We start from the raw sequence: 22,189 nt of genomic DNA, 5'->3' as shown, positions 1-22,189 counted from the left end.
TGCGGCTGGCATGCACCTGTACTCCTACTTACTTGGGAGGCTGAGACAGGATGATTGCTTGAGCTGAGGTGTTTGAACCAGGTGGGGCAAAAAAGAAATTAACTACACCTACACTAAAACCTGGGCAATGTGGACCTATGTCTTATTAAAAAGAAAAGAAATACTATACGTAGTTATATATAAGGATTTATCCAGTATAAAATTCCAGCAAAACCAGTAGCATAAAGTCAGGGGGTTGGATTCTAGGCAGAAGGCTTTAAGGACTCTTTGAACTTTCTGAAAATAGCTTACAACATTTTATTTTATGTTTTTATTTATCTTTTTTTTTTTTTTGCAGTTTTTGGCTGGGGCTGGGTTTGAACCCGTCACCTCTGGCATATGGGGCTGGCATCCTACTCCTTTGAACCATAAGCACTGCCCTTATTTATCTTTTTTTGAGACAGAGTATCACTCTGTCACATTTGCTAGAGTGCAGCTCACAGCAACCTCAAACTCCTGGGCTTAAGTGATTCTCTTGCCTCAGCCTCCCAAGTAGCTAGGACTAAAGGCACCTGCCACAATGCCCAGTTATTTTTTAGACACAAGGTCTTGGCTCTGGCCAGGCTGGTCTCAAACCTGTGAGCTCAGACAATCTACCCACCATGGCCTCACAAGTGCTGGGATTACAGACATGAGCCACCACACCTGGCCAGGGTACAACATTTTAAACACCTGTGCATTCTTTTGAAAAGGTAGAGGGCTCGACGCTCATCAGTTTGAGACCAGCCTGAGAAAGAACAAGACACCGTCTCTTAAAAAAAAAAAAAGTAGCTAGGTGTTGTGTCGGACACCTGTAGTCCCAGCTACTTGGAAGGCTGAGGCAAGAGAATCGCTTAAGCCCAACATATGGAGGTTGCTGTGAGCTGTGACACCAGAGCACTCTACCAAGGGCGCCATAGTGAGACTCTGTCTCATAAAAAAAAAAAAGAAAGAAAAGGCACAGAGCTTTTCTAAGATGTTTAAAGAGGTTCATGATCCCAACGAAGCACTCTACGTTAAACAATTATCTTGGCCAGGCATGGTGGTTCACACCTGCAAACTCAGCACGCTGGGAGGCTGGCAGGAGGATCCCTTGAGCTCAGTAGTTCAAGACCACTCTGAACAAGAGTGAGACCCCTGCCTCTAGTAAAATTAGAAAAAATTAGTTGGGCAATGTGGAGGGCCCCCTCTCTGTAGTCCCAGCTACCTAGGAGGCTGAGGCAGAAGGATATCTTGAACACAGAGTCTGAGACATCTCTGAGCTAGGCTGACACCACTGCACCCTAGCCTGAGCAACAGAGCGAGACTGACTCAAAAAAAAAAAAAAAAAAAGTATCCTGAAGAGATTCAACTAAGATCTAATACAAATTATTAAGAAAACCATTAAAACTGTAAAAGATAAGCAGACAAAGAATATCTCAAAAAAGGGAAAGTAAATGAAACATGGATAAAACTCAAAAGTAATATAAGGAGGCCAGGACAGGCACGCTGGCTCATGCCTGTAATCCTAGCACTTCGGGAGGCTGGGGTGGGTGAATTGCTTGAGTTCAGGACACTGAGACTAGCCTGAGCAAGAGTGAGGCCCTGTCTCTACTAAAAATAGAAAGACTAGCCAGGGATTGTAGTGGGAGTTTATGGTCCCAGCTATTTAGGAGGCTGAGGCAACAGGATCTTGTGAGCCCAAGAGTTGAGGTTCCTGTGAGCTATGACACTACTACAGTCTAACGGGGGCAACAGAGTGAGACTCTTATCTCAAAAACAAACAAACATAGCTGGGCGCCTGTAGTCCCAGCTACGTGGGAGGCTGAGGCAAGAGAATTGCCTAAGCCCAGGAGTTGGAGGTTGCTGTGAGTTGTGTGACACCATGGCACTCTACCAAGGGCAATAAAGTGAGACTCTGTCTCTACAAAAAAAAAAAAACAACCCCCCCCCCCCACAAAAACAGTAATGTAAATAATCCAATCAAAACAAGGGTATTGGACGACACCTGTGGTTCAAAGGAATAGGGCGCAGGCCTCATATATCGGTGGTGGTGGGTTCAAACCCAGCCTGGGCCAAAAAAACAAAAAAAAAAGGAATCATGATTCACCTATCCAGATGACTTTTTATTTATTTATTTTTAAGACAAAGTCTCACTTTGTCACCTTCAGAAGAGTGCCGTGGTGTCACAGCTCACACAATCTCAAACTTTTGGGCTTCAGCAATTCTTTTGTCTCAGCCTTCCAAGTAGCTGGGACTACACGTGTCCGCCACAATGCCCATCTACTTTTTTTTTTTGTTTTGCAATTTTTGGCTAGGCCTGGGTTTGAACCCACCACCTCTGGCATATGGGGCCAGTGCCCTACTCCTTGAGCCACAGGCGCCACCCTACTTTTTTTTTTTTTTAAAGAGATGGTGTGTTGTTCTTGCTCAGACTGGTCTCAAACTGATTATCTCAAGCAATCTACCTGTCTCAGCGTCACAAATGTTGAGCCACGGCACCTGGCCAGATGACAATTTTTTTTTTTGTGGAGACAGAGCCTCAAGCTGTCGCCCTGGGTAGAGTGCTGTAGCATCACAGCTGACAGCAACCTCCAACTCCTGGCTCAAGCGATTCTCCTGCCTCTGCCTTCCAAGTAGCTGGGACTACAGGCGCCAGCCACAACGCCCGGCTATTTTTTGGTTGCAGCCGTCGTTGTTTGGTGGGCCCGGGCTGGATTTGAACCCGTCAACTCAGGTGTATGTGGCTGGCGCCTTAGCCACAGGTGCCAAGCCAGATGACAATTTTTTAAAAGATATATTCAATGTTGGGGAAGATACAGTGGAATGGGCACTCACCAATGGCCCCAAAATTGTTACTATTGTTCTTTTTTTTTCTTTTTGGGGGGGGGGAACAGAGTCTGTCACCTCAGTAGAGTGCCATGGCGTCACAGCTCACAGCAACCTCCAACTCTTGGGCTTAAGTAATTCTCTTGTCTCAGGTTACTATCATTCTTAAATACAATCTAACATTAAATATGAAAATATCTTTGCCCAAATAATTCTACATCTAAGAAGCTATACTAAGAAATTAATCCATAGTGAAAAGATTTATGCACACAGAAGCTCAAGGAAGTGCTATTACAATACTTTTAAAAAGTGGCATTTGGGCTCGGCGCCCATAGCTCAGTGGTTAGGGTGCCAGCCACATACACCGGGGCTGGTAAGTTGGAACCCAGCCTGGGGCCTGCTAAACAACAACTACTACAAAAAAAAAAAAATATGTGTGTATATATATATATATATATATATATATAGCCAGGCATTATAGCAGGTGCCTGTGGTCCCAGCTACTTGGGAGGCTGAGGCAAGAGAATTGCTTAAGCCCAGGAGTTTTAGGTTGCTGTTAGCTGTGAAGCCACAGGACTCTAACAAGGGAGACATAATGGGAATCTGACAGGAAAAAAAAAAAGCGGCATTTGGCACAGTGGATCATACCTGTAATCCCAGCACTTTGGGGAGTATCACGTGGGGTCAGGAGCTCAAGAACAGCCTGGGGAACACAGTAAGACCCTCATCTCTATCTATAAAAAGTAAAAATACCTATAATCCTAGCACTCTGGGAAGGCTAGGCAGGTGGATTGCCTGAGTGCACAGGTTCAACACCAGCCTGAGAAAGAGGAAGACTCCATCTCTAAAAATAGCCAGCTGTTGGCTCAGCTCTTGTAGCAAAGTGGTTACCGTGCCAGCCACATACACCAAGGGTGCTGGGTTCAAACCCAGCCTGGGCTAACTAAACAACAATGACAACTGCAGCAAAAAATAGCCAGGCAATGTGGCAGGTACCTGTAGTCCCAGCTTCGTGGGAGGCTGAGGGAAGAAAATTACTTAAGCCCAAGAGTTTGAGGTTGCTGTGAGCTGTGATGCCACAGCACTCTACCAGGCAACATATTTTTCTGTCTCTAAAAAATAAAAATATAAAAAAACCGGGCGGCGCCTGTGGCTCAGTCGGTAGGGCGCCGGCCCCATATACCAAGGGTGGCGGGTTCAAACCCGGCCCCGGCTGAACTGCAAACCAAAAAATAGCTGGGCGTTGTGGCGGGCGCCTGTAGTCCCAGCTACTCGGGAGGCTGAGGCAAGAGAATCGCTTAAGCCCAGGAGCTGGAGGTTGCTGTGAGCTGTGTGATGCCATGGCACTCTACCGAGGGTGATAAAGTGAGACTCTGTCTCTACAAAAAAAAATATATCTATATATATAAAAAAACCATTCAACCAGGTATGGTGGTCTGTGCATATATACTAGCTAACTAGGGAGGCTGGGCCAGGAGGAATGCTTGAGCCCAGGAGCATGAGGTTGCAGTGCACTGGATGACAGAGCAAGATCCCGTCCCTTAAAACAAAAAACAGAGGCTCGGTACCATAGCTCAGTGAGTAGAGCACCGGCCATATATATCAACACTGGTGGGTTCCAGCCCAGCCCGGGCCTGCTAAACAACAACTGCAACCAAAAAACAGCCAGGCGTTGTGGCAGGTGCCTTTAGTCCCAGCTACTTGGAAGGCTGAGGCAAGAGAATTACTTAAGCCCAAGAGTTTGAGGTTGCTGTGAGCTGTGATATCACAGCACTCTATCTAGGGTGACATAGTAAGACTCTGCCTCAAAAACAAAAAACAAAAACAAAACCCAAAAAATACAAAAAAATGTGGCAACTAAATGCTTAACAGGGATTGGTAAATTTAGGTTCATCTATCTTTATGCCCAGCCACTGAAATATGTTAATGATATGAGAAACTTGTTATGACAAGTTATACAACACTAAATACACTTTGATCTCAGCCATGTTAAAATAAACATATGGTGTAAAGTACTAGAATCAAATATACCAAAATACTATAGTAGTTTTCATTTTTTTCTTTTTTTAATTATTAAATCATAGCTGTATACATTAGTGCAGTCAAGGGGTACAATGTGCTGGTTTCATATACAATCTGAAATATTTTCATCAAATTGTTTAACATAGCCTTCATGGCATTTTCTTAGTTATTGTATGAAAACATTTGAATTCTCCATTTAGTAAGTTTCACCTGTACCCATTCACTATAGTAGTTTTCCATAGAGAGTAAGTAGTATATTTAAATGGCAGTGATTGTCATTTTCTTTCCTTTTGTCTTTATTTTCAATTTTTCCACTGGACATGCATCATATCCATTCATCTATTTACTTTCTATTTTGTAATTAAAAAAAATTGAAACAATACACGGCAAATTATTTATTTATTTTTTTTTTGAGACAGAGTCTCAAGCTGTTGCCCTGGGTAGTGTCATGGCGTCACAGCAACCTCAAACTCTTGGGCTCAAGTGATTCTCTTGCCTTAGCCTCTCAAGCAGCTGGGACTATAGGTGACCGCCAAAAAGCCTGGCTATATATTTTTTCTTGTTGCAGCTGTCATTGTTGTTTTAGCTGACCCAGACCAGGTTCAAACCCGCCAGCCTTGGTGCATATGGTCAGCACCCTATCACTGAGCTACGGACTCAGCCCTACATGGCAAATTATTTCAACAATACAAAAAGCCATGGTATAGCCTCTCAAGTACCTAGGATTAGGTATATAGGTACATGCTACCAGGTGTTGCTAAAAAGTATGCCCTGTCCAAAACAACCAATTAACATTTTCTTGTGCATCCTTACAGAAACTAGATACACATATTATTATTATTATTTTTTTGTAGAGACAGAGTCTCACTTTATTGCCCTTGGTAGAGTGCCATAGCATCACAGCTCACAGCAACCTCCAGCTCTTGGGCTTAGGTGATTCTCTTGCCTCAGGCTCCCCAGTAGTTGGGACAACAGGCGCCAGCCCCAAGGCCCGGCTATTTTTTGTTGCAGTTTGGCAGGGGCCGGGTTTGAACCCGCCACCCTCGGTATATGGGGTCGGCGCCCTACTCACCAAGCCACAGGCGCCTACCCACCAAGCCACAGGCGCCGCCCGATACACATATTTTTAAAATCAGAAATGGTTAAAACACATCCAGAAATATACCTAGTATTCTTAATTCTATTAAGATCTAACCTTCATTAATTTACTTACTATTACATAACCAGAATTTCCTTTTATTCATTCATTCATTCTTACTCTGTCACCTGGGCTAGAGTATAGTGGCATGATCATTGCTCAGTGCACCCTCAAACTCCTGGGCTCAAGCAATCTTCCTGCCTCAGCCTCCCAAATAGGTAGGTTTAAAGGTAGCTAATTAAAAAAAATTTTTTTTTCTAGTAACTGGGCATGGTGGCTCACACTTGTAATCCTAGCACTCTAAGAGGCCAATGCAGGTGGGTCCCTTGAACTCAGGAGCTCAAGACCTTCCTGACCAAGAGCAAGACCCCATGTTTACTAAAAATAGAGAAGTCTGGACGACCTGGCTCACATGTGTAATCCTAGCCTGCTAGGAGGCTGAAGTGGGTGGACTGCCTGAGTTCACAGGTTCGAGACCAGCCTGAGCAAGAGTGAGACCCTGTCTCTAAAAACTAGATGGGCATTGTGGCGGGAACCTGTTGTCCCAGCTACTCAGGAGGCTGAGGCAAGAGAATCGGTTGAGTTTGAGGTGGCTGTGAGCTATGACTCCCCGGCAGTCTAGCGAGGGTAAAAAAAGACCAGCCCAATAAATGAATCAATGAATGAATAACAGAAAAAAATAGCCCAGCATTGTGGTGGGTGCCTACATTCCCAGCTACTCAGGAGGCTGATCACCGGAACCCAGGACTTTGCAGTTGTTGTGAGCTAGACTGACGCCATGGGATGCTAGCCTGGACAAGAGTGAGACTCTGTCTCCTAAAAGAAGTAAAAGAAATAGAAAAAAAATTTCTTTTGTAGAGATGGGGCCTAAGTTGCTGAGGCTGGTTCTGAACTCCTTGCCTTGAGTAATCCTCCACTTTGGCCTCCCTAAGTACTAGCATTCACCACTCCTGACCTTACTATTTTTGTATCAGAGACACAGTCTCACTCTGTCACCCAGGATGGTGTACAATGTCACTGTGAACCCTTGGGCTCAAGCAATCATTCTCAGTCAGCACCCTAAGTACAGGCAATATAAGGACAAGCCAACATGCCTAATTTTTTTATTACTATTATTTTTTGAGATGGGGTCTCACTTTGGTGCCCAGGCTAGCTTTCAGTGATCCTCTCACCTGGGCCATCTAAATCGTTGGAATTATAAGCATTAGCCACCACACCAGGCAAAATGTCTTTTTATGTGCTTTAAAACTACTTCCATCAGGCCAGAAGACTTTGGGAGGCCCAGCCAGGTAGATTACTTGAGCTCAGGAGTTCAAGACCCTGTCTCTAAAAAGAGCTGGTATGGCTTGGCACCCATAGTGCAGTGGTTAGGGCGCCGGTCACATACACCGAGGCAGGCGGATCCAGCCTGCTAAACAACGATGACAACTGCAACAAAAATAGCCAAGAGTTGTGGCGGGCACCTGTAGCCCCAACTACCTGGAGGCTGAGGCAAGGGAATAGCTGAAGCCCAAGAGTTGGAGGTTACTGTCAGCTGTGACGCCATGGCACGCTACCGAGGGCAACATAGTGAGACTCTAAAAAAATAAATAAATAAAATAAAAAATAAATAAAAAGAGCTAGGCGGTGTGTCTGGCACCTGTAGTCCCACCTATTTGGGAGGCTGAGGCAAGAGAATCGCTTGATCCAAGAATTTGAGGTTGCTGTGAGATATGACACCATGGTACTCTACCTAGGGCCACAGAGTGAGACTCTATCTCAAAACTAATAAAAAAATTAATAAATTAAATAAATTAAAACTACTATCGATTTCAAGGATTGTTACTAATACTATCCTTAAGACTCTGTACAGCTAAATTTTATTGATTACCTTCCAAGTTTTAAAAAGAAATTCATTTTTAGGGTGGCACCTGGGGCTCAGTGAGTAGGGCACCAGCCCCATATACCGAGGGTGGCAGGTTCAAACCCGGCCCTGGCCAAACTGCAACAACAACAACAAAAAAATAGCCGGGCATTGTGGCGGGCACATGTAGTCCCAGTTACTCGGGAGGCTGAGGCAACAAAATTGCCTAAGGAGTTGAAGGTTGCTGTGTGAGCTGTGACACCACAGCACTCTACAGAAGGCGATAAAGTAAGACTCTGTCTCTTAAAAAAAAATTCATTTTTAATTATTAAGGACATATAATCATACTATGTTATGTATATGGTAAAAGCACATGTGATGTTTTGATAAAGACATTAATGGATAACTGGAGTATCCATCACCTCAGGCACTTATCACTTATTTATGAATATGCCACTTCCACTCCTTTAGGTATTTTAAAGTATAGCCCAACTTATATTTGATTATAGACCTTCCAAGTTTTATACACTTCAATCACATTCGCTTTTAATCCAGACTATATGCACAAAAGCAATTTATTCTTTTGACCTCAAAAGCTCTATTTTCAGTTATCCATCTGTAAACCATTTAAAGTATAAGACCATCAGGTTAGATGACATGATGTACAGACTACTTTAAACATAAGTATAGAAACAATAATCTTACCTCCCAAACACACACAAAAGTCACAACTTCAGTTTTAGAAATAAAACTACTATGTGACCTGAAGAAGACTGTCTGCTTTGAATTCGAAAAAAAAAAAAAAAAAAATTTTTTTTTTTTTTTTTTTTTTTTTTTTGAGACAGAGTCTTACTTTACTTGCACCCTGAGTAGAGTGCCCTGGCATCATCACAGCTCACAGCAACCTCAAACTCTTGGGCTCAAGAATTCCTCTTGCCTAAGCCTCCCAAGTACCTAGGACGACAGGTGCCTGACTAATTTTTCTATTTCTAGTAGAGACAGGGTCTCATTCTTGCTCAGACTGCTCTCTAACTCCTAAGAACTCAAGTAATCTACCTAACTCAGCCTCCAAGAGTGCTAGGATTATGGGAGTGAGCCACCAAGCCAAGCCTGAACTCTTTATCAGTGTAAAACTATGTAAAAATATGGACACATACAAACGATAACCAAAGACAATGATATAAAGATGTCAGTAACTGATAAATCTAGGTGTTAATTTCCATTTACTTTATTATTTGTTTTATAATTTATAAAAAGACAAACCAAATCTAGAAAAAGATATTTTAAAGATGATCTTTTATCATTTATCTGCTGGCTTTATTAGATGTTATATAGCAAACCCTACTTACCTAATGAATATTTTAATAATTGATAGTGACTTTAGAAATATAAAAATAGGGCGGCGCCTGTGGCTCAGTCAGTAAGGTGCCGGCCCCATATACCAAGGGTGGCGGGTTCAAACCCGGCCCCAGCTGAACTGCAACCAAAAAAATAGCTGGGCGTTGTGGCAGGCGCCTGTAGTCCCAGCTACTTGGGAAGCTGAGGCAAGAGAATCGCTTAAGCTCAGGAGTTGGAGGTTGTTGTGAGCTGTGTGATGCCATGGCACTCTACCGAGGGCCATAAAGTGAGACTCTGTCTCTACAAAAAAAAAAGAAATATAAAAACTACACTAAGGAAGAATTGACATTTTTAAAAATAAATACTGTTCAGCGTAAGAGCAATCCACAAACATTTTAATTCTGGTACAGATTACAGAAAACAGAAGGACCTAGGATAATATATTCAAAGATCCACATAGTCAAATAAGCTAAGAAAGGCAAATAAAATTGGGCCAATCTATCCACAGAAATGTGATTCTCTTTCATGCCTGTAATCCTAGCACTTTTGGAGGCTGAGGCGGTTGGATTGCCTCGAGCTCACAGGTTGGAGACCAGCCTGAGCAAGAATAAGACCCCGTCTCTTAAAAAAAATATATAGCTGGGCATTATAGCAGGTGCCTGTAGTCCCAGCTACTTGGGAAGCTGAGGTAAGAGAATCGCTTGATCCCAAGTGTTGAGATTGCTGTGAGCTAGAATGCCATGGCACTCTATCCAGGGCAGAGAGTGAGACTAGTTCTCAAAAAGAAAGAAAGAAAGAAAGAAAAGAAATGTGATTCTTTGCCAATACCTTTGTCTTTCTTGAAATCCAGTGCATCTTGTTTATCTGTGACAATCTCCTTCATGTTAACAACACTTTGATGGATTAACTGACGAAGAATTTTGATCTCACGAATGGCTGTGATTGGGAAGCCCTCTTTCTCATTGTCTAGTCTCACCTTCTTCAGAGCCACTAGTTCTCCTGCCAAAACAAATTCAAACCAAAATCATTATCAATTAGCATTTTTTGGCCACTTATCACGAACTGGCATGAACTTTGCCCTGAAAGACAGACTTAATGCCTGCTTTAATGGTTATAGCGTAGATATCTTTATATATATATATTTTTTTGTTTGTTTGTTTTTATTTTTTAGAGACAAAGTCTCACTTTGTCGCACTCAGTAGTGTGCTGTGGCATCACAGCTCACAGCAACCTCCAGCTCTTGGGCTTAAGTGATTCTCTTGCCTCAGCCTCCCAAGTAGCTGGGACTACAGGTGCCCACCACAACACCCGGCTATTTTTTTGTTGCAGTTTGGCCGGGGCCAGGTTCAAACCCACCACCCTCAGTATTTGGGGCCGGCGCTCCACTCACTGAGCCACAGGTGCTGCCTGATACCTTTATATTTTTTTTTTTTTTTTTTTTTTGTGGTTTTCGGCCGGGGCTGGGTTTGAACCCACCACCTCCAGCATATGGGACTGGCGCCTTACTCCTTGAGCCACAGGCACCACCGATACCTTTATATTTTTAAACAAGAAAATTATTCCTTTTATTGTCTTTGATTTTCTTAAGACTTGGAACTGTTTTTTTTGAGACAGAGTCCCACTATGTCACCCTCAGTAGAGTGCTGTTGCATCACAGCTCACAGCAACCTCAAACTCTTGGGCTTAAGTGGCTTCTCTTGCCTCAGCCTCCCAAGTAGCTGGGACTACAGGCACCTGCCACAACGGCCGGCTATTTTTTGGATGCAGTTGTCGTTATTTAGCAGGCCCGGATGGGCTCGAACCCACCAGCCTCAGTGTATGTGGCGGGCGCCCTACTCACTGAGCTATGGGCACCAAGCCAGGAATTAATTTTTTTGTGTGTGTTTTGAGACAGACTTTCTTTTTCTTTTTTTTTTTTTGTAGAGACAGAGTCTCACTTTATGGCCCTCGGTAGAGTGCCGTGGCCTCACACAGCTCACAGCAACCTCCAACTCCTGGGCTTAGGCAAGTCTCTTGCCTCAGCCTCCCGAGTAGCTGGGACTACAGGCGCCCGCCACAACGCCCGGCTATTTTTTTGGTTGCAGTTTGGTCGGGGCCGGGTTTGAACCCACCACCCTCGGTATATGGGGCCGGCGCCTTACCGACTGAGCCACAGGTGCCGCCCTTGAGACAGACTTTCACTTGGTCACCCTTGGTAGAGTGCCATGGCATCTTAGCTCACAGCATTCTATCAAGGGTGACCAAGTGACTCTGTCTCAAAAAAATAATAAAATAAAATAAAATAAAACATACCAGTAATTCAAATACTTTATGTTATCTTTAAGGACCTCCCTCCTCACCTAACAAATAGCAACCTACAGGCTCGGCGCCTGTGGCTCAAGCGGCTAAGGCGCCAGCCACATACACCTGAGCTGGAGGGTTCGAATCCAGCCCAGGGCCTGCTGGATTGACGGCTGTAACCAAAAAAAATAGCCAGGCGTTGTGGCGGGCGCCTGTAGTCCCAGCTACTTGGGAGGCTGAGGCAAGAGAATCGCTTAAGCCCAGGAGCTGGAGGTTTCTGTGAGTTAAGATGCCATGGCACTCTACCCAGGGTGACAGCTTGAGGCTCTGTCTCAAAAAAAAAAAAAATAGCAACCCACAAGTTTTAACTTTAGCCTCTCTTAAAAATAGCAGCAAAACATAAAAGGTTTAGAATGAGTAACAATAAAGAGGAAGGCTTAAAAACAGTAAAAATTATGCTATTCTTTGGGAAAATATTATTCTATTTAGTAACTTTGAAGACCAAATGAGAACTCAAAAGTAACTTTTGCTGAATCACTTGAGATACCAGAATTACTAAATTGTTAACCTCGGACATCTAGAATTTTGTGGCAATATTTACCTGTATCTTTGTCCTTGGCTTTATATACTTGGCCATAGGTTCCCTCTCCAATAATCCCAATGATGTCAAACTTGTCAACACAGCGTTTTCCCCAGTCACTTTCTGTTTGTCTTCTTTCTCCATAACGAGGACAACAAATTCTAAAAATAAAAACAAAAATTTTATTAAAAAAAAATAAATCCAGTCAAAGAAATATAATTATTTTATGATAATTTCACTAACTTTTGTGTCTCTTATACATTTTTTATTAAAAAAACAGAAGGGGGTGGCGCCTGTGGCTCAAGGAGTAGGGCGCGAGTCCCATATGCTGGAGGTAGTGGGTTCAAACCCAGCCCTGGCCAAAAACCACAAAAAAATAAAAATAAAAAAAGAAGGATCGGTACCTGTAGCTCAAGCAACTAGGGCGCCAGCCACATACACCAGAGCTGGTGGGTTTGAATCCAGCCTGGGCCTGCCAAACAATAACAACTACAACCAAAAAATGGCTGGGTATTATGATGGGCGCCTACAGACCCAGCTACTTGGGAGGCTGAAGCAAGATAATCACTTAAGCCCAAGAGTTTGAGGTTGCTGTGAGCTGTGACACCATGGCACTATACCCCAGGGCGACAGCTTGAGACTCTGTCTCAAAAGAAAATAAAAAATAGAAATAGACTGGGCATGGTAGCTCACACCTGTAATCCTAGCTCTCTGGGAGGTCAAGGTGGGTGGACAGCTTGAGCTTACAGGTTTGAGACCAGCCTGAGCCAGACCCCATCTCTAAAAATAGCCAGGTACTATAGGGGGTACTTACAGTCCCAGCTACTTCGGGGACTGAGGCAAGAGAATCACTTAAGCCCAGGAATTTGAGATTGCTCTGATGCCACAGCACTCTACTGAGAGTGACAAAGTGAGACTCTGTCTCAAAAAGAAGAAAAAAAAAACAAAAAACACAGAATTACTTGGCTCACACCAAGTAATCCTAGCACTCTGGGAGGCTGAGGCAGCTGAATTGCTTGAGCTCAAGAACTTGAAACCAGCCAGAGCAAGAGTGAGACCCTGTTTCTACTAAAAAAAAATGAAAAACTAAGGCAAGAAGAACACTTGAGCCCAGGAGTTTGAGGTTGCTGTGAGCTATGACACCACGACACTCTACCAAGGGCAACTCTATCTCACACACACACACAAAAAGAACAGAAATAGGGCGGTGCCTGTGACTCACTGAGCAGGATGCCAGCCCCATATACCCAGGGTGGTGGATTCAAACCCGGCCCTGGCCAAACTACAACAACAACAAAATGGCTAGGCGCCGTGAAGAGCACCTGCAATCCCAGCTGCTCCAGAGGCTGAGGCAGGAGAATCGCCTAAGCCCAAGAGCTGGAGGTTGCTGTGAGCTGTGACACCACAGCACTCTACTGAGGATGACAAAGTAAGACTCTGTCTCTAACAAAAAAAAAAAAAAAAAAAGCAGAAATAAAAGAATATGAAATACATAAATAATTTCTCACGGAGACTAAGAAACAGATTTCTGGCAAGATCAAACTATAAGATTTTGTTTACTCTCCAATCTCTCATGAGTACTGGCTTCCATTATAAAGTAGGAAATAAATCCCTACATGTTACAGCTACCATGAAAATAACATATAAAAACATTAGCAATAATACATGCTCAATAAATGGTAACTATTTCATGGTTGGGCATGGTAGCTCAATCCTGTAGTCCTAGTACTTTAAGAAGCTGAGACAGAAAGGAGTTCAAGACCACTATAGGCAACACAGAAAGATCTTGTCTCTAAAAAATTTTTTAAAAATTCACCAGGCATAGCTTGGCACCTGTAGCTCAGTGGTTAGGGCGCCAACCATATGTACCAGGGTTGGTGGGTTCAAACCTGGCCTGGGCCTGCGAAACAATAATAAAAAAATAGCCAGGCATTTGCTGTGAGCTGTGTGATGCCATGGCACAATACCGAGGCCATAAAGTGAGACTCTGTCTCTACAAAAAAAAAAACATGACAAGCTAGTAAAATAGCCAGGCATAGTGGTAATCCCAGCTACTTGGGAGGCTAAGGCGGGAGAATCGCTTAAGCCCAAGAGTTTGATGTTACTAACAGCTGTGACGCCACAGCATTTGACCAAGGGCAACGTAATGAGATTCTGTCAAAAAAAAAAAAAAAAAAAATTTGCCTGCCATGGTGGCTCACGCCAGCCATGCTAACACTCTGATAGACTAAGATGGGTGGATCGCTTGAGGTAACAAGTTTGAGACCAGTCTGAGCAAAAGCAAGACCCAGTCTCTACTAAAAATAGAAACACTGGGTGGCACCTGTGGCTCAGTGAGCAGGGCGCTGGCCCCGTATACTGAGGGTGGTAGGTTCAAACCTGGCCCCGGCCAAACTGCAACAAAAAAATAGCCAGGCGTTGTGGTAGGCCTGTAGTTCCAGCTACCTGGGAGGCTGAGGCAAGAGAATCACCTAAGCCTAAGAGCTGGAGGTTGCTATGAGCTGTGGTGCCACAGCACTCTACCAAGGGTCACAAAGTAAGACTCTGTCTCTAAAAAAAAAAATATATATATATATATACACACACATATATATGTGTATATATATAAACTTAGGCAAGAGGATCACTTGAGCCCACAAGTTTGAGGTTGTTATGAGTTATGAGGACACCCTGTCACTCTACCCAGGGCGATACAGTAAGACTCTAAAAAAGACAATGAACCGGGCGGCGCCTGTGGCTCAGTCGGTAAGGCGCCGGCCCCATATACCGAGGGTGGCGGGTTCAAACCCGGCCCCGGCCGAACTGCAACCAAAAAATAGCCGGGCATTGTGGCGGGCGCCTGTAGTCCCAGCTACTTGGGAGGCTGAGGCAAGAGAATCGCTTAAGCCCAGGAGTTGGAGGTTGCTGTGAGCTGTGTGAGGCCACGGCACTCTACCGAGGGCCATAAAGTGAGACTCTGTCTCTACAAAAAAAAAAAAAAAAAAAAAGACAATGAACCAGGTGTGGTGACGTGTGCCATGTCCTGTAGTCTCATCTACTGAAGAAGCTGAGGCAGGAGGGTAGTATGAACCCAGGCACTTGAGGTTGCAGTGAGCTCTGATGACACCAAAGCACACTAGCTTAAGAAACAGAGCAAGACGCTATCTCAAAATAAAAAAATAAAACAAATAAATGAGAGAAGTACTAACAATGAGAGGATCTCACCAGTTTATACTATTATTTGTGGCAGGACAATTTATATGCTTTAAGGGAAAAAAATTCCGTATCTATTAATATCTTAATAATGTATTTATGGTTGACTCCATGTATAAAAGAGATTTCATTCCTCCTTTTTCTTTTTGAGACAGTCTCACTCTTTCTCCCTGATGTTCAGTGCCATGGCATCATCATAGCTCCTAGCAACCTCAAACTCCTGACTGCAAAGTGATCCTTTTGCCTCAGCCTCCTGAATAGCTAGGACTACAGGTGTTCCCCACAACACCGACTAGTTTTTCCGTTTTTAGTAGAGACGAGGTATTGCTCTCATTCAGGCTGTTCTCCAGCTCCTGAGCTCAGGTAATCCACCCACCTTGGCCTCCCAGGGTATTAGGATTATAGGTATTAGCCACCACACCCAGCCCTTTTATTCTTCTTTAATACTCTGAATATTAATAATTCAAAAAATATAATGGGATTAGTATTCATTATATACCTGGATTTGGGAATTTATTGTTTTTCTAAACAATGGGTAGGAATATGTGGATGCAGATGAACAGGTCTCCTAGAGAGACTTTTTGTCCACTAAAATAAAATAAAACAGATATATAGGGTGGAAATGAAGTTTGCGTGCAATTTACAGTGTTAAACTATTTTCTTGGGTGGCGCCTGTGGCTCAGCGGGCAGGGCACCGACTCCCCACATACCGAGGGTGGCAGGTTCAAACCCGGCCCTGGCCAAACTGCAACAAAAAAATAAGCTGGGGGCGGCATCTATGGCTCAAGGAGTAGGGCGCTGGCCCCATATACCAGAGGTGGTGGGCTCATAACCAGCCCTGGCCCAAAACTGCAAAATAAAGAAATAAATATAAATGTCTTAAAAAAAAAAAAAAATAGCTGGCGTTGTGATGGGTGCCTGTAGTCCCAGCTACTTGGGAGGTGGAGGCAAAGTAATCGTCTAAGCCCAGGAGTTGGAGGTTGCTGTGTGCTGTGTGATGCCATGGCACTCTACCGTGGGTGATAAAGTGAAACTCTGTCTTTATAAAAAAAAAACTATTTTCTTTTTTTTGAGACAAAGTCTCACTATGTTGCCCTTGGTAGAATGCTATGGTATCATAGCAACCTCCAACTCTTGGGCTTAAGCAATTCTCTTGCCTTAGCCTCCTAAGTAGCTGGGACTACAGGTGCCTGCCACGACACCTGGCTATGTTTTGGTTGCAGTTGTCATTGTTGTTTAGCAGGCCCCAGCTGGGCTCAAATCCACCAGCCTCAGTGTATGTAACTGGCGCCTTACTCGCTAAGCTATGGGCACTGAGCATGTTAAACTATTTTAAATTGTGCACAAACTTTATATCCAATCTGTACTTTAGCAACAAACTTCTATCATTTTACTGGTGGGCTGTGTAAGAAACATGTGAGAGTTGGCTCAAAACTAAGGAAGACAGCTGGTTGTGGTGACTGAAACCTGTCATCCTAGCACTCTAGGAAGCCAAGGAGGGTGAGACGCCTATGAGCTCACAGGTTCATGACCAGCCTGAGCCAGAGCAAGGCCCCATCTCTAAAAATAGCTGGGCATTGTGGCAGGCACTTACAGTCCCAGCTACTTCTGGGGCTGAGGCAAGAAAAATCGCTTAAGCCTAAGAATTTGAGGTTGTTGTGATACCATCACACTCTACTGAGGGTGACAAAGTGAGACCCCGTCTATATTAAAAACAGAAAAACTAGGCCAGGCACAGTGACTCACACCTGTAATTCTAGCACTTGGGAGGCCAAGGCGGGTGGATTACCTGAGCTCAGGATTTCAAGACCAGCCTGAGCCAGAGCGAGACTTCGTCTCTAAAAATAGCAGCGATTCGTGGTGGGTGCTTACAGTACAAGCTACTTGGGAGGCTTAGGCAAGAGAATAGCTCATACCAAAGAGTTTGAGGTTGCTGTGACCTATGATGCCTCAGCACCCTACCAAGGGAGACAAAATGAGACTCTGTCTCAAAAAAACCTAAAAAATGAAAACAGAAAAACTACCCAGATATTTGGGCAGAAGCCTGTAGTCCCAGCTACTTGGGAGGCTGAGGCAAGAGGATCTCGTGAGCCCAAGAGTTTGAGGTTACTATGAGCTATGAACCCAGGGCATACTACCTAGGGCCACAGAGTGAGACTCAGTCTCAAAAAAATAAATAAAAACCAAGGAAGACAATTATAAGTAAGGATAAATCCCTCTGACAACTCACTTTGGTCTCTTTTTATATGGTTGCTGAGGTGGTGAGATAGCCTTTGGTTCAGGAGAGTCTGGGGGAGATGGATCTCCACCAGGGAGCTCTGGAGGGAGAGGAAGATCTGTAAGTAAATGACGTGTCCTCTGTTCCTTTTCTTTCTTTACTGGTTTTGAAGGAAGAGTTTCTTTTGGACTAAATGATAGAAGGGAAAAAAAAAGATACAATGACTTACAGGGTATGCAAGTAAAACTTTTCAAAGAACATTATAATACCTAACCATTAAAAAAAAAAAAAAATCACAATAATTTTACTTTTAAGGAAAAAAAAACCCGGTAATATATAAAGAAATGGAATTTGCCACAGCTAAAGATACTTAAATTTTATATAACAAAAAAAATCTATAGTCCAAAGAGTCCAAAGCATATTAAAGAACCAATAAAAAATCTGCAAGAGAAGTATTACTTATATATTCTTTACCAAACTATTCAACATCTCTTATTAAGATTCTATTTGGATTTTCATCAAGATAAAATAAAATACAGGAAGTAATCTCAAATTCACAAAGTATCACTGCAACTCATGTAGTTCATATTTTAACAAAGATTTAAATAATGAACAAGAGATCAAGAATTTAATGCTACTGTATTACTAAAGATGTGGAAAGAACTTGGAAAAAGGACAGTATTAATACTATAGACTGCTTTATAAGAAATACAGTATAGTTAAGTTGAAAATCAAAACATGTAAAAAACATACTGAATTATTCTACTTATTTGCTAGTATAAGGTAACCATTTCTGACTAGCCAAAACAGATTAATAACTGTCAAACTAAAAATCTAACGATCATTAAGGCAGCTGGCAGAAAAATGCCTCTCATGATAATCAGCAAATTATAGCAGACAATAGGCCAATAAGTGGGGATGGTAATTAAGGCTAGCTTTCCTAGAATATAGATCATATTCAATTTTTTAATCATCTCAATTTGTAAAGGATGAATTTTATGTAATGTCCATCTCCAGTAAAGACAGGCACCTATAGTATAGCATGCTAATTTCGTGCCTCCAAATAAAACCAGGCTAAAGAAATCTTTGTTTTTTTTTTTGCAGTTTTTGGCTGGGGCTGGGTTTGAACCCACCACCTCTGGCCTATAAGGCTAGCGCCCTACTCCTTTGACCATTAGGCGCCGCCTGCTAAAAAATCTTTTCTAATTCTTCACAGTATCAGAGGGTTGAAAAAGATCTGAGAATCTAAACCACAGCAAAACTTTTCCACTTTTTTAACAGGTAGTCACATATATTAAAAAATAAGTGCTTTGCATGAATTATTTCCTAGGACCATAAAAAAAATACCTATACCTTTCAGTTTATCTTTTTAAACATACTGCTACCTTAATTAAACACATAAAATTTTAACATTTTCCATAAAAAAATATTATTTAGGCTGGGCATGGTAGCTCACACCTGTAATCTTAGCACTTTGGGAGACTGAGGCAGATAGACTGCAAAAGCCAGACCCTGTCTCTACTAAAAATAGAAAAATTAGCCAGGCGGGCGGCACTGTGGCTCAGTGAGTAGGGCGCCGGCCCCATATGCCAAGGGTGGCAGGTTCAAACCCAGCCCCGACCAAACTGCAACAAAAAAATAGCCGGGCGTTGTGGCAGGCGCCTGTAGTCCCAGCTGCTTGGAAGGCTGAGGCAAGAGAATCGCGTAAGCCCAAGAGTTAGAGGTTGCTGTGAGCCGTGTGATGTCATGGCACTCTACCCGAGGGCGTTACAGTGAGACGACTCTGTCTCTACAAAAAAAAAAAAAAAAGAAAAATTAGCCAGGCATTGTAGGGCGGCGCCTGTCGCTCAGTCGGTAAGGCGCCAGCCCCATATACCGAGTGGCAGGTTCAAACCCGGCCCCAGCCAAACAGCAACCAAAAAATAGCCGGGCGTTGTGGCGGGCGCCTGTGGTCCCAGCTACTCGGGAGGCTGAGGCAAGAGAATAGCTTAAGCCCAGGAGTTGGAGGTTGCTGTGAGCTGTGTGAGGCCACGGCACTCTACCGAGGGCCATAAAGTGAGACTCTTGTCTCTACAAAAAAAAAAAAAAAAAGAAAAGAAAAATTAGCCAGGCATTGTGGTGGGCTCCTGTCAGGAAGCTGAGCCAAGAGGATAGATTGAGTCCAAGAGTTTGAGGTTGTTGTGAGCTAGGAAGACAACATAGTACTCTATCCCAGGCAGACAGAGTTAGACTCTGTCTCAAAAAAAAAAAAAAAAAGAAAGAAAGAAAAGGAAAAATACCATATGAACACAAAGCCTAGTGAGATCGCTCAGCACCTTGGAAAAATGAAGCAGGAGGATCACTTGAATTCAAGACCAGCCTGGGCAACATCATGAGACCCCATCTCTACAATAAATAAAAACACTAGCAAGGCACAACAGTATAAGCCTATGATACCAGCTACTGGGGAGGTTGAAGCCAGAAGATCACTTGGTCCCAGAAGGGCTCTGCATACAATCAGGTTACTGAATTCCAGCCTGGACAATGCAGTAAAATCATGTACAGGGGAGGGACAGAAAGAAAAGAGGGTGGGCACAGGGGCTCACGCCTGTAATCCTAGCACTCTGGAAGGCTGAGGCAGGTGGCGAGCTTAAGCTCATGAGTTCGAGACCAGCCTGAGCAAAAGTAAGATCCCATCTCTACTAAAAATAGAAATACTGAGGCCAGAAGATCGTTTGAGTGCAAGAGTTAGAGGTTGCTGTAAACTATGATGCCACAGCGCTCTACCCAGGATGATAGCTTGAGACTCTGTCTCAAAAAAGAAAAGAAAAGAAACATAGATCTCAAGAGCACTGCCAATTTTTAATGAACAAAACAGACTCCAGGTTAATCTGTATCACATCAACCAGAACACAGTCAATGAAGTACAAAATAATCATCTGAAACTTTCTACTAAATAGTGGTAGAGATAAACACACTTTTACCAGGCTGACTATTATAATCTGCACTCAGATTTTTCTATTCTAGGAACAAAGTTTATTACCAGAAAATGCTTGAGTCAGAATACCATATTGATTTTTTAAATTTTTCCAATTTTTAAGATGTTCAGGGAAGGAAATTTCATAATTTCTCAACTACTTATGTCAGATTATTCTTTTTTTTCTTGAAACAGAGTCTTATTCCAGCACCCTGCATCAGTTTTTCTATTTTTAGTAGAGACGGGGTCTCGCTCTTGCTCAGGCTGGTCTCAAACTCCTATACCCAGCCCAGATTATTCTTTACAAATCTTAATTTCTATGCCGGGCCTGGTGGCTGCTCATGCCTGTAATCCCAGCACTTGGGAGGCTAAAATGAGTGGATTACCTGATCTCACAGGCTCGAGACCAGCCTGAGCTAGAGTGAGACTCTGTCTCAAAAAAATAGCCAGGCATTGTGGTGGGCGCCTGTAGTCCCAGCTACTCAGAAGGCTAAGGCAAGAGAACTGCTTGAGCACAAGAGTTTGAGTTTGCTGTGATGCCACAGCACTCTACCAAGGGTAACAAAATGAGAATCTTGTCTCAAAAAAAAAAAAAAAAAACAAACAGAAGAAGGCTCAATTTCTCTTGATTAAGGAATAGATTTCTTCTTGGTTCAGCTTTACTACAAGAAAATCAAAATATCTGAATTGTTTTATAAGGTAATAATTTTAAATAAATTTAGTCTATCTTTTATATTCAGGTTTTATTTTCAACCCAAGTTTACTTTATGGGTTCAAACACAATTGAGTATTCCTTATCTGAAATGTTGTGAATTTTGGATTTTTCAGATTTTGAAATACTTGCTTTATACAAATTGAGCATCCCTAATCCCAAAATTTGAAAACGAATATGCTCCAATGAGCATTTCCTTTGACCATCATGTCAATACTCAAAATAGTTTCTAGACTTAAGCCAGGTATGGTGGCATGTGTCTGTAGTCCCAGCTATTTAGGAGGCTGAGCCCAGGAGTTCAAGGTTGCAGTAAGCTATGACAAAACCACTGCAATAAGCCTGGAACACATAGCAAGACTTTGTCTTTAGGACGGCGCCTGTGGCTCAGTCGGTAGGGCGCCGGCCCCATATATCGCCAGTGGCGGGTTCAAACCCAGCCCCGGCCAAACTGCAACCAAAAAATAGCCAGGCGTTGTGGCAGGCGCCTGTAGTCCCAGCTACTCGGGAGGCTGAGGCAAGAGAATCGCTTAAGCCCAGGAGTTGGAGGTTGCTGTGAGCTGTGTGAGGCCACGGCACTCTACCGAGGGCCATAAAGTGAGACTCTGTCTCTACAAAAAAAAAAAAAAAAAAAGACTTTGTCTTTAAAAAAAAAAATTAAGGGGCGGTGCCTGTGGCTCAACGGGTAGGGCGCCGGTCCCATATGCTGGAGGTGTCGGGTTCAAGCCCAGCCCCGGCCAAAAATAAAAAAAAATAAAAAAAAAAAAAAATTAAGGGGCAGCACCTGTGGCTCTCAGTGAGTAGGGAGCCGGCCCCATATACCAGAGGTGGCAGGTTCAAACTTGACCGTGGCCAAAAACTGCAAAAAATAAAAATAAAAATAAAAAATTAAAAGGGCAGCGCCCCTAGCTCAGTGGGTAGGGCACCGGCCACATACACAGAGGTTGGCAGGACTGAACCCAGCCCAGGCCAGCTAAAACAACAATGACAACTGCAAACAAAAAGAAAAAAGAAAAAAGGCTCAGTGTCTGTGGCTCCCAAGCGGCTAAGGTGCCAGCCACATACACCTGAGCTGGCGGGTTCGAAT

The 22,189-nt window shown here is 43.2% G+C and overlaps 1 protein-coding gene across 9 annotated transcripts in view; it reads right to left on the bottom strand.

Annotated features, from left to right (window-relative positions):
- The window catches only part of CDK12 (cyclin dependent kinase 12), a 101,332-nt gene that overhangs the window by 60,928 nt on the left and 18,215 nt on the right, over positions 1–22,189 (bottom strand). For all 9 annotated transcript variants that reach the window (XR_008375555.1, XR_008375557.1, XR_008375558.1 and 6 more), the window contains exons 3-5: positions 17,450–17,626; positions 12,049–12,188; positions 9,996–10,166 (exon numbers count right to left, since the gene is read on the bottom strand). Coding sequence is in view for 4 of the 9 variants with exons in the window: in XM_053569426.1 (XP_053425401.1) it covers positions 9,996–10,166; positions 12,049–12,188; positions 17,450–17,626 (488 nt within the window). In the remaining 5 variants the exon portion in view is untranslated. The remainder of the gene's footprint in view (positions 1–9,995; positions 10,167–12,048; positions 12,189–17,449; positions 17,627–22,189) is intronic.

This window comes from Nycticebus coucang, chromosome 18 (genome assembly GCF_027406575.1).
Source record: "Nycticebus coucang isolate mNycCou1 chromosome 18, mNycCou1.pri, whole genome shotgun sequence".
Classification (NCBI taxonomy): Eukaryota; Metazoa; Chordata; class Mammalia; order Primates; family Lorisidae; genus Nycticebus; species Nycticebus coucang.
Note: the sequence above shows the minus strand (reverse complement) of the source record. Positions and strands in the feature narration are given on the sequence as shown.